Source organism: Paralichthys olivaceus, chromosome 14 (assembly GCF_024713975.1).
Source record: "Paralichthys olivaceus isolate ysfri-2021 chromosome 14, ASM2471397v2, whole genome shotgun sequence".
Taxonomy (NCBI): Eukaryota; Metazoa; Chordata; class Actinopteri; order Pleuronectiformes; family Paralichthyidae; genus Paralichthys; species Paralichthys olivaceus.
The window spans coordinates 21053295-21066695 of NC_091106.1; the positions used below are offsets into that span (position 1 = coordinate 21053295).

General features: G+C 43.5%; 1 protein-coding gene across 3 annotated transcripts in view; it reads left to right on the top strand.

The window, feature by feature from the left end:
• peli1b (pellino E3 ubiquitin protein ligase 1b) overlaps nt 1–13401 on the top strand; it is a 31156-nt gene that overhangs the window by 14007 nt on the left and 3748 nt on the right. For all 3 annotated transcript variants that reach the window (XM_069538773.1, XM_069538775.1, XM_069538774.1), the window contains exons 2-6: nt 4146–4451; nt 8961–9090; nt 9841–9942; nt 10366–10563; nt 11088–11276. In XM_069538773.1, the coding sequence (XP_069394874.1) occupies nt 4369–4451; nt 8961–9090; nt 9841–9942; nt 10366–10563; nt 11088–11276 (702 nt within the window). In that variant the 5' untranslated portion in view covers nt 4146–4368. The remainder of the gene's footprint in view (nt 1–4145; nt 4452–8960; nt 9091–9840; nt 9943–10365; nt 10564–11087; nt 11277–13401) is intronic.

Sequence of the window (13401 nt, forward strand, 5' to 3'; positions counted from 1 at the left end):
TGACCTGGTGTCTGTCGTGGGCTTTCGGCTCTTACACAGTTTGGCTGTGTTTGATGAAGTTTTTGTGGCGACGTGTTTTTGTTTCCCCCATTTTTCTTCGTTATTTGTCCAGTTTTATGTTTCCAGCAACTACATTTTGTTCTAAATTATGTTTTAAGCTTAAAAAGAGTTAGTTCTTTTTATGTTTTTTTTTAAAGAAGATTGCAGGAACTAAAACAGATTCATAAATCTTTGGTAAATCTTACTCGTCTCGTGCAGGTGTCGGGTACAGACAGTGTTGTCACATGAGCCGGTACCTTCACCCATAAGGCCTTAGGCGAATGTTTCTGGGCTGCTTGTGTATCAGGACCGCACTTTACCTTGACCATGCAGTCGTCTCAGCAGATAATTTAGCTGCGTTCTTCACTTCCTCTTTGTCAATGACCCTGTTAGAGGATCTGACCCATTTTTGGTTCCTGACCCACGAGCCGAGAAACGTCGCCTCTGGTTAAGTTGTTTGTTTCCACAGGGCCGTGCCTTGTAATCATGAAAGTATGTCATCCTTTCAGTCACCATAATTCTACCCTTTTTTAGGCATTACACACTGTTCAATGCAATACTCAGTAATTGTGCAGGACTCTAACCCTGCAGAGTGACATGGTGGATAGATGTCGGCTCTGTTTTCTCGGTCATGGCTCAGTGTTGCTCTTTGACATGTTCCAAATAGGACAGTTTGACATGCAGCAAAGAAAAAGTGCAGCTGTTCCCCTGCTTCCTTCTCGACATGTGGACGTCTGCATGTTTTTCTTCTCCCTCCCATGAGCGTGAACTGTACATTTGTTTGTCATGTGGTTGTTTGCTCTCTTGGCAGCAAGTGGGAGTGGCAGGTGTCACCCGTGCCTCTTTGCAGTAAAGTTTTATGAGGGCTTTTGTAAGTGTGAGGTTTCTGTTCCCGCTGTCAGCAGCAGGTTGTTACAATCTGTGACCCCGGCCAGAAAAGTCAGCCTCCCTGAGCCTGGGATCTATTGTTGTAGGACTGTGTGTCTCGGTAGCTAAGCAGCAGCTGGCTCGCAGCCACTCCGACTTCTGTGTCATGCAGCGTTGCAGAAGTGGAGAGCTTAGACACACACACACACACACACACACAAACACACACACACACACACACACACACACGTATGGGTATTCACATGCCCATACACTTAACGTGTAATAAAGATGTCAGTTTTAACTGATTATTATTTAAAATGCAGAATGCTTTTCCTGGTTTCACCTGTTTCTCAACATGAATTGAGCAAATAAATCAAAGGTTAAATTAAAGGAAATAATTCTGTCACTCAAACTGGTTCTTTTCTTCACACTCTGCAGGTCATTGCTACCACTGCCCTTTTTTTTGTTTGTCTCCTAAACAGATCTCCTCAAAACTTGGTGGAAGGTCATGGTCCAAGATGTTTTTCTGACATTTTCATGTGTGTAATTTAAAGCGTGTTCATAATAATACAAATCTGAATCTGGAACATTGAGGTTAAGGGTTGAACTTGGGGAGTAGAGCACAGAGGAGGCGGGACATCTCCTCTTTTCCATCCGGAGATATTTGTATTTTTGTTATTTTTTCTTATTTTTTTACGTCCACCGCAATATGTCATCAACACGTCCACTCGCTTGCTTTATATTCACATGGACTCACTTACATTAGGAGGCTCTGCAGGAAGATTTCCTCGCCCAGAGCAGCGGCGTCTGACATTTGCGTTCTAACATTTGGTCCCTTCAGAAAATGTACGACAAATGTCCGCAGTACACGTCTGAGAGCAGCTCAGGAATGAACAGTGTTGGTGTTTGAAGAATGAGGTGTGTGCTGTCGAATGGAAGCTTGGAAGCAGTAGAGTTGAGGCAGAACGATAACTCAGGATTCTGTGCACATGTTCAATAACAGGACCCACTGCACTCAGACCTTCTTTTTTTTTTCTTCTGGTCTTCAGTGTCTGCATCCATAGGAAAAAATCAATTCCCAGCAAGTCAGCCAACAGCTCCCTCGACACTGCTTACTATGCACACGTGAGTGTGTGTGTACAGAGAGGATTATACAAATGCACAGTTCAGAGTGAAGTATTAGATTAACCCCTTCTGTCAGGGGGAGCAGGTGGGACTCAGGCTTACAACCTGCTGTCTCCTCTCCCCCCTCCTTCCTGCAGTCGTCTCGCTCGTCCATTTTGCTTTTATTACCTCCAACTAGAATAAAACATCCCTCCTCCAGCCTCAGTGTTTGCTGGCTGAAAGGATTCACGACTATTTGCACCACATGCTCATTTCTGAATTTGCTAGATGATCTAAATCTAGAACTTGTCTTAACTTAGATGTGATTAACACGGTGTGATGTCTCTCCCTGTGTGATGAAGCTGTTTATAGTTCACAGCCATGCTGAGTTGTGGTGAGATAATCTGAATATAGATGCATTGTTAACGCAACGCTAACACTGTCTGGATGGAGGTGTGATAAATTAATTTAACTGTAAGGTTGTATGAGCAGGTAGGTTTTCCGTTTGCAGGTGAAGCCTGACACACGTTAGTAATTTTGCATTTTGTTTGAACCCAACCTGTCGTGTGTCGTCAGTTCAGGCTGGTGGTGGTGGTGTTGTTATCTCACATTTATGATTTCAATCTTTTAAGGGAAGGTTTTTTTTCCATATTGTTGAGGCAGAAGTTGTTTTTGCCAGATTGTGTTGCTGAAACCACATCAATCACTCAACTCATACATCTTATTGAATTTTTTATCAGAAATACTCTCTATACCAGGAAGCCCTCTGCATGAACTTGTCTCTGCTCGGCCTGATTTGACAGCGTCAGTCTTCTGTGGAAGGCCCCTCGTCCCCACCCAGCATACAAACACTTAACTTCCCATGCTTTATTCATGTGTGGCTCTGCGTTCAGCAGTAAGGCATGCTGGGAATTGTAGGAGTCGTGTTCTGCTTCAAACCAGGATGTCTGCCCAGCAGTGAAATTATGTTATTGTTTGGAAAGCGTATTTATAGTCTGCTAGTGAAATGGGAGAGGTCACGCTGGAATGGTCAAATTAACCAGATGGTGCATGAGAGCCTCTTCATCTTATTGTAACAGGAAGTCCATTATCTCCTCTTTCTCATGCCTTCTTTTTTCACATGCTTCCTGTCTCAGCTCCTCTTTTTTGATTTCTCGTGTATTCACAAAACTGTGTTTGTGAGTCATCCTCTGTCAGCATTTACCAAACAGATACTCAGCTCACTCAGCAAGAAGAATAAGCCACGTCATCTGCTGATCTTAATCGTGACTCTTTTATTTAAACCGTTCGCAGCAAATTCTTCGGAGGTCAAGGTGTGTGTGGGTGTGTTTTCCACTTGTACCTGACGGAGCCTGACGGAGCTGTTTCAGCCTGTGACCGGCTCTAAATATCTTTGCTTTGATCAGAGTTTGAAGGGATAGCTCTGATCCTGATTTCTATTTTTACACTAAATATATTTTCCCTTTGTACTGTGCTCTTCGTTACTTCAAACTCCAGTGTCGACTGGGGAAGGAGTGGACAGATAGAAGCCACCTGCTTCTCGATAGTCGTCAGTGAGGAGCTTAGCTGGTGTCCCATCCTCGGACAAGCACGACACTTGAATGCTTAACAGTTGAGACCTTTGGGTGATGTTTAGACTTAAAACCCAACATTTAATAAAAAAAAGAAATAAGCTTTCATAGATTTGTCATGTTGCCATCCATGTTTGCAGGTGCTTTAGATAGTCATAGCACTGTAAAGCAGGATTTACAGCTCTGGAAAGTTATTATCAGGACAATCAGTTTATGTTTTGTACAGCAGATTACATTGGATTGTTTTGTATTTAAATTTGAGCCAGGTTTTTATTTTTTTTTCCAGATGGTGCGACACCTCACTCAAATGAATGAAAGCCTTTGCCGTGTTCGCTGCTTGTACTAATACTGAGGTTTTAGTTCACTATTATTCAGTTGAGGATTTCTCCCCAAGATCTAGTGTAATTCAGCATTTTTGTTGCCATGTGAAGGTGAAAACCGAAGCCTGTATTTAAATGTATAAATGTGTTGTTTTAAGATAGCATGTTGCATCCTCCTGTTACAGGTCAAGTTGAGTTACACTAATCTTTGTGTTAATCCTAATTTCCTGTCACCCTGCAGGGCACGACAAACGCCGCGAGAGACAGACACATGAAGCATGAGAGGGTGGAGCTGAGGCTCAGCTGACCCTTCCCCTTCCTTCTCCTCCTTTCCCCCCTGGACCATTCGATCAGCGCCTCGCTCCCTCCCTTGCCCTCCTTTCCCCTTCCTATCTCCTGTCACCCTGTTGGATCTCACCCATCTTTCCTCCACTCCTCCTCCAAACCTCAATCAGCCGTGCCCAATGTACTCACCGGAGCAGGAAAACATCTCCACCACCACCTCCACCAAAGTGCCAGTGAAGTATGGAGAGCTCATTGTGCTGGGGTAAGCACAATTTGTTTCACTTTTCCATTAATGCTGTTTTTATTTGGTGTTTTTTTATCAATCCAGTGAAGATGTGACACGTTTACAAGGAGTCCAAGATTATTAATATGTTTCTGCGACACTGCTGTAATGTTACAGTCTAATTAAGAAGGAAGTGAAGGTGATTAACATTAACATGTCAAACGGTCAAAACTGTCCTCCCTCCTGATGAAACCCGGTCTGCTCTGATTGGCCAGCTGCTCCACTCTCTTGTGATTGGTCAGCTGCTTCCGGTGCATGTAGGAAGTAGCAGCACTGCCACTTAACCTGACTTTGTAAGGGGTGTGCTAGCTTAGCCACCAGGCTTGCATTGTGCAAATGTGGGAAGCATCAGCCGGACTTTTGAAGAGGTGTTTCAGGAGCTTTGTTGTTTTCTTCGGAAGAGAGAAGTTAGCACAGACATTTGACCTTTAAACTTCATGGACCTTTTACACAGACAAAAAAACTGTATAACGCTCCAGAGGAAAGAAAAACTGTGAAAGCATCGACCCACATGCTCAAACTTGATTCTAATTTCTGCCATGATTTGAAACAGTTCTGCTCATATGCTGTGGAGGCACTATATGATACTAAACTTGTAAGAAGATCAGGCTTTGCTAATGTTTTCATTTCTATGAGCTGGTGCAACTTTGTAGTCCTCAAATATTCACAATACTCTGAATGTAAACACTTTTATTGTTGTTTTGTTAACCATGGGTCAGAGATTGAACATGAGGCAATCATAACTTTAACACAAGTAGAGGTGAAGAAAAGAAAAAGAGCTCTTGTGTTTCTGTGGTCAAAGACAAAGTCTCGTTGGGCAATATACACCAAGGATTTATTTACTGTTAGTAGTAAACCTGCAGACGTCTTCTAGCGAGCTCTGGATGGTTCAGTAGAAGTAGAAGAACACAATACGAAGAAAGGCAGAGATCCAGAAAGTCAAGTAGAGATGCTTTTCAAGACGGTAACATAAACAGCTGGGATATTTCTGTCCAGTTATGACAGGGTCATGCACTGACCGTATGAGGGGACGGGATCGTTCAGTCAGAGTTACAGTTCTTTGTATTTCTGGAAGGTGACATGAACTGCGTCGCTTCACTTATTACAAGATGAGATCTGTTGTGACCAGAAGCAGCAGCGGACACTCATCTCAAACACCTTGGCCCTCTCTTGCTCCAGAGATGTTTTGACTCAAGTCCACATACTCAGCTGTAGGAAAAACCTACGACCCCACCCTGCATCTCAAGCACACAAGACAACTGCACGCGTGCACACACACACACACACACACACACACACACACACATACACACATAAACACACACTTTCTCCAGTAACAACTGACAGTGAAGGACTTCCTTTATCTGTCTGTCTCCTGTTTGTTTCCCAAAGGACTCTTCCACTCCCCGTCCCAGCCCACTCCACAGAGGAATGCAGATGTCGGAAAGACTCCTTACACGCACATATGCACACTTTCCTGTGCTTGTACAACACAGCCACACACACACACACACACACACACACACACTGTGGAAATTTTCCCTAGTGGAAAAAGTGTGAGCAATAAATGCAGTTCTGTGCCTTTACAAGGGAGAAGGGAGAACTCCAGTTTTCCGCTTTACTCTGCTTTTTCCGCTCCTAGTTTTTGATTCTAGGTCAGGCCACATGTTTTAACAGGTCAACAGGGTCCGTTTTTTTTTACTTGATGACCCCCTGTTCTACTAATATGGCTTCATTAAGTGCAGTGAACACTTTAATACATATTATTATAGATGCATTTGTTTTCTCTGTGGCCTCAGTGGGAGTTGAGCCTCTGGCCTTTGTGCTCACCAACCCTCAGGGATCAAATCCATTTATCTAACACACAAACTGTTTATGGGTTTTTTTGGGGCCAATGCTGATACTGACATTAAGATATAAAAAAAGAGTCACAGTCATATTGGCTGATATATAAATATATAATAAAAATGTCAACAATTCCTAACATGTTTTTAACCAAATCCTCTGACAAAAAAAGTAATTGAGGTTTTATATTTCGCAGTTTAATGAAAAACATTATTTTAAATAACCTAAAATAAAATGAAGACACAATTCTGTCAAATATATTTTTTTAAATCCGCAAACATAAACACCATACGTCTATGAAAGGCTCTTATTGGCTGATTTCAGTCCTAAATCGTTCGAGAACATAGTGATGGCTGGAGTGCAGAGAAAAATGACAGAAAAGTGCTTGTAAGTTAGTGTAAAGCTTTTTCACAGTTGTGCTAACTAAATGGCTGCAGTAAAATCTGCTTGGCCGCAGTAAACTCCACACATCTGGCGCTCTCAGCAAGCTGGAACAAGTGCTTTGATTTAACTGTGGTTCCTGTTTTACCAAGAGCAGACGTGCATGTGCAAATGTTAATGCTCCCTGTCCCCTAAATACGGCTGATTGTCGGGATCCATGTATAGAACGCAACGGTGCGGTTCCGGAAGTTTAAAAAAATCCCATTTATTTTCTCAAATCAGACATAATATTGTCTAAGGTCGACTTGCCACAAGCTTCGAGATTTTGAAACGATACCTGCTCCTGTAGAAACTAAAGGTTCGTATGATACAAACTGCATTTTAAGAAAAACCTGATTTATTCACAGTGTTTAGGAGAAGTACTACACTACCCACAATCCTCATTTGTAGTTGCAGTATATGAACTTTAGACTTTAAGCTGTACACCAAGAAATAGTGTCTCCATTTTCAGAGTTTCCTTCCACACGGTGTATTTTTAGTTTGGCACTAAGACATTTTACACAGTTTGTTCTGTACTTTAACTTTTTAATATTTGTGTTTTCAAGCGCACACAGTCACTCAGCCATACGCAGTTATTACCAGCACAACCTGCCTTTATGCTTTTCTAGGTTTGCTTTTTAAGTGGTAGCTTGTTGCTGGTATTTGGAGGGAACGTGGACACACACACACACTCACACTCACACACACACACACTCACACACACTCACACTCACACACAAGTTTGTTGTTAATTGTGGTAACTGAAGAATACACTACTGTGCCTGTTCACACAGACTAACTTTTTCCTATCTGTGGTGCTTCCTGCCTCGCTGTATGACAAACCTGTATGTTCACACACACACACACACACACACACACACACACGCACACACACATACACAGACACACAAACACACTAACTTATTGCGGACCCTTGGACGGGATCCATGTGTGTACGCACACTTTACTGCTACCCATGGGAACCTGGGTTTGAACTTCCAGCAACACTTTGAGCTCTCTCCAGCAGACTGCCCTGCCCTCTCTCTGGATACGGGCTAAACATCACCATGGTTACGCTCTTGCCATGGTTACTCCTTCCCAAACGTTGCTGTGGCTCTGTTCTCTCACCATGGTTACTCATAAACCCTCGCAGCGTTGTTTGATCCCAGCAGACCGGCTCTGTCAGAGGATCGTTCAGCTGTGGGCTGGGCATCCCATCAGCCGCTGGGTGCCGTCTCTACTGGACTCAGTTTCGTTGGGTGGGTTTATTTCAAGGATCTGATTGGTCCAAGACACGTTCCAGCCGGGCTGAGGTCCTGCACTGCATGGCGAGCTTTGCTGAAAAGTTTAGGTCACATTCTTCTTTACTAAGTTCTGACACTTTAAAAAGTTTTGGAGGTTTTTATTCATTTATTTTGCTTTGTTTATTCATTTATATTATTGTTCTATATTAAGCTTCAACCTTCCTTTTTAATATTTTTTTTAAGAAAATAAAAGAAACTTAAAATTGCAACTCAGCTACACGAGTGTACAATTATACCTGGAAACACAAAGGACAGCGACAACGTTGACATTTTTAAAAATCAATTTCTAAACTAATTTTCTTCTTTAATAACCACTGAAGAAAGTTGTTTATGTTGAATGAGATGAGATGAGATACCTTGATTTTTGTAAATTATCTTCCTTGTTACCTCCGTACCTAAGCAGCCTGTGGCTCGACAGCAGTCGGTCTGTTTTAAGTCAGTTCTTAGAAACGTACAAACGTGCTTTTGATATGAGAATGTTTCTTTAGCGTTTTTCTAGCTCCAGGGTATTTAAATGGACGCACACACTCACAGAGACACAACAGTCCTGCTGCTGTTGGGAGTCACAGAGACTCCATTCTGTCGGAGGGAACGCCTCTGTTTATTCTCCTCTCCTCAGCCATGTATCAGGCTAAATGAGTCTCTCTGTGTGTTTATTTTCTCAGCCCTTCTAGGGTGATGTGTGGAGAGCTTTGTTGTTTACAGGGACACGATTTGCTTTTGTTAAACAGCACATGTGAAAAGTATAGGTTGCTATTTGTATGTATACGCTCACAGTCCTGGACTGAGTGCACCACAGTTTCCAGTGTATTATACAGCTGCTCAGACAATAATGCCCTATTGTTTATTGTTTTTGTGTGGGTGTGTCTGTGTGTGCGCGTGTGTGTATGTGTGTGTGTATGTGTGTGTGTGTGTGCAGGTACAATGGCTCTCTGCCCAATGGTGACCGAGGTCGACGTAAAAGCCGTTTTGCACTTTGTAAGCGACCGAAGGCAAATGGGGTGAAACCCAGCACAGTTCACGTCGCCTGCTCTCCGCAGGCAGCCAAGGTGAAACACGTACACACACATATGAACACAACATAACACACATTCCACTTCTGTTTTTTTTCAACCTGGAAGACGCCGAAGCTCTATCAAAGAAATAAATGTAAAGAGTACAGTGGACATTAACTGATCGTTTTCTTCCAAAGTCCTGGGAAGCCGACCAGAAATCCTTGAATATCTCTGAGAGGTGTGTCGGGGTGTGTGTAGACTTTGTATTTGGTTTAACATCTGTACTTAATAGATTCTCAGACACACACACACACACACACACACACACACTCAGGCCAGGCTTTTAGCTGAGCTGCGATCATTTAAAGAGTCTGGAGGAGTGATTGTCCCTCTGTCTGTTGGGTGGTCCTGATTCACTGAAAAGACATTGGAGTCTGTCTCACGTCCAGCTTGGGACTTCACGATCTGAACTCTTCACCCACCCCGCCCTTCCTGTGTATATCTTTTAGTCTGTTTAAGGATCAGTGAAGAAATATGAGAAGTGTCTCTGCTATGAAGAATCTTCCTTGTTAACATTTAAAACTAGAATGGCACTCGTTATGTCCCACTGTTCCACCGATTTTCAGGGAAATTGGTTGTGTAGTTTTTGCATAAACCTTCTGACAATCAAAGAAAAGGACAGAGGTGAAAACATCCTCGCTGTAGGTGATGAGGAATTTGATATTAGAGGTGAAAGGTCTGTTCTTTTGTCTGTCTTCTTCTTTTTCTCTCCTCTTTGTTTATCTATCCCTTCTGTCTCAACAGGCCATAAGCAACAAAGACCAGCACAGCATCTCATACACTCTGTCTCGAGTGCAGACGGTGGTGGTGGAGTACACCCACGACAGCAATACAGACATGTTCCAGGTAACGTCTTTCCTCTCAGTCAAACGTCGATGAGGGAAAGAAGGTTTTGTTTCTGGACGATAAACGTGTTTGAACTTATTTCATACATCCGTGCGTTGTTTGCTCGAACGTAGTCACTCTGGGAGGACACTGTGTGCCGTGAGTACAGTACACTGGTGATGCAATAAGCTGTCAGGAGCAGCACAGTACTCATCATCCTAGAATGTCCTCAAGGTTATTATGGGTTTTGTACAAGTTAGACATGACTGTGAAGCAGCTGGAAACTTTATAAATCACAAGTTTTAAACATTTGCTCGTGGAAGTAACTCGACAATCATTCTTCAAACTCCCTCTGAATGCTGCTCCTGCATATTTTTCTACATTATTCAGTTTTTTTATTTGAGCTAATCTTGACATCTTGTCTGGTGCATCTCTCTCCACCAGATCGGTCGATCGACAGAGAGTCCCATAGACTTCGTAGTGACCGACACTGTGGCGGGCAGCCAGAGTAACGCAGACACCCAGTCGGTTCAGAGCACCATCTCCCGCTTCGCCTGCCGCATCATGTGCCAGCGCACGCCGCCTTACACCGCACGCATCTACGCCGCAGGCTTCGATTCCTCCAAGAACATCTTCCTGGGGGTGAGCTGTCTTTCCTCTGGTGCCTCAGACACGTGTGGGCGAGCGAGAGAGTGAAAGGCAGAAAGATAAAAGGAACAAACCACAACAGAGCCGCAAGCAAATAAAGCCGAAAGAGGAAAATGAGATAAAAGCTTGTTTTGTGGTGATTTGAAAGATAAATGCCTGTTTCCTCTACTCAGTAATGTTTGATTTAATTTTTTTTATCTGTTCGTTGTTTAATGTCAGAAGCAAACTTCAGTCTTTATTTTTCCTTGGCAGTAAAATTGAAATGATTATATTTCAAGCTATAACATGTCACATGGACATTTAAGCAACAAAATACTGCAGCCAAACTTTCCACTTACCTCGTTTCCTCTTGTATTGGGCTCTACCCCCCGTTTGTGGATGAGCGCATAAAGGGTGCCAGGTCCTGAGTCGGCTGAGTGACACACACCAGTTTCACATTAGATTCAGGACGATGATTATTCGACCCGTCCTCATCCTGCTCACGTCCGTCCGTCTATCTTTATCTTTGTTTCCTTCAGGAGAAAGCTGCTAAGTGGAAGACAGCTGACAGTCAAATGGACGGGCTGACCACGAACGGCGTGTTGGTGATGCATCCTCGAAACGGCTTCACCCAGGACTCCAAACCGGGCGTCTGGAGGGAGATCTCTGTCTGCGGCAACGTCTTCACCCTGCGAGAAACGCGCTCAGCCCAGCAGCGGGGGAAGATGGTGAGAGAACATGCACATGGAAATAACTGGTGCTGCGTCATTCACATTTAAAACTGAAGCGTATCGACTCGGGTGTGTTTATTATTTTGAGTTTTACCTTCACCTTCAAAAGAGTTGATGTTTTCCGCGTCCGCCTGATTTTTAGAACAACCACAAGTTCAAAGCTGCTTTTTCCACAGAAAGACCTCTTTGTCATTTGTCGTTCTCAGTCGTCCCTTCATGTTCACACTCACACACATACAGCGGGAGGTCAGTCAGAGCTTGACACCGCTCAAAGGTTATCAGGGTGCCATCTCCTTGGTAACGGGCTGTGTGTTACAGGGACCTTGTAAGAGGATCCTCCAGCCGACGTCAGTCTCTCAGCCAATCGCGGCGCTGCGGCCACCTGTGGCGTGTGTCCGGCTGGATTTATGTTGTTGGTGATTTTTTTTTTTTTCTTCCTCTCCCCGCACATCATCATCATCTTGAACTCACAGCAGCCACAACATTAATCTGTGTCCTTATCGTGGCTCCCACATGTTTTCAAGTCTCTCCAGCGAATTAACAGCTTTCTTATCTCCGACTGGCCTTTACCAGCAAAGAGTTAACGGAGTGTGTGCACATCACAGTATCTCCCACCGCAGAGGACGGGTGATCGTGGTTGTCGGCAAAGCACCAACTCACATGTTGTACGGTGATGGAGCATGAAGAGGTTTCGTTGTTGAGAAAAGAACACTCAGTGAAGTCTGGTGTCTTTTATTCTGAAGGATCAAGTTAGTTCACTGGAGACAGTATTACTGTGCGCAAATGTAAAAATATATATAATCTGTAAATCTCACAGCACGTGTTCTCCTTCAAGAAGAAATCTGAAATCTAACAGGAGACATTTTTCGTGGATGTGTTCCAGGAGGAACTGTCTGATAAAATGCTCGTCCTTATTTTTAAATCTCACGTCAGTGTGTGTGTGTGTGTGTGTGTGTGTGTGTGTGTGTGTGTGTGTGTGTGTGTGTGGCTGCTTGGATCAGGTACAAACACTGTGGTTGTCTTAAAGAATCTTACTTTTAATGATCCTGATGGACCCTTTAATGAGACTCACACCAAAAATCACTGAGTACATCCCTGGTCCTGTCCTCATCCCTCCACCACGTTTAGTGCAAACCAGTTCAGCTCTTTTCTGCAAAATCCTGCTGATCAATAAACAATAAAGAGACAGTGGGTGAAAACATTTGGTCCTGGAGGTAATAATATGATTCTATATCGAGTCGAACCTCTGAAACTTTCTAATTTACTGTCTGCCCCTCCCCCCTCAATGCCTTTGCACACACACAGCTCTCTAAATGGGGAAACTGCCCTGCGTTAGTGAAGGTGAACATCTGAAGGACTTCCTGATTGAATGGGGGGGGAAAAAAGTCGTCTCAGCAAGTTTGCCAAAAAGCCCTCGAGGCCGACTCGTGTGCATGTGTGTTAATAAGTACCTGAGGTCTGCTGCTGACAGATTTTTTAAGGTTTGTAATCTCCTCTGCTCTAATTCTTCAAAAACATCCGTCACCAAGTTTATTTTAATATAAACGTGTAAAGACCAGGGATGTTTCGGAGATGATGGTGAAGATCAATCATGTGCAGCTTTAATTTGCGTGTGTGTGGACGTCAGTTTTACCAGCAGGGCAGCTGGTTGCCCTTGTGCAGTTTGACACAAGGCTGATGCCAGTGTAATTTACGAATATCTTACAGTGCAACACGCACACACACACACACACACACACACACACACACACACACACACACACACTTGCTGTGGATGTTATAAGAGTAAAATCTCTGAGCTCCTGTTGTGTTTAATAAAAGCTTTGTGCTTCTTGCTGATAGATGAGCGGCTGTAGTTTAATTCAATGATTACTGAGTGTCAGTGGTGAGAGCGTGTGAATCGACTGTGAGCACTGACTTCATTAAAATGGAGTCTGGTTATTACTCCATCGTATCCAGATGAGATATTACTCATATCTGGAATATTTTACCTCTACTTGTTACAACAGGACAAAGAGGAGACACGTCGTCCACGTTTTTTTACAGTCGAGCAGCTTGTCGGCTAAAAGGCAGAGAGACGATTCTAGCTGAGCAGATGTGGATGAGCTCACATGTGCTCAGT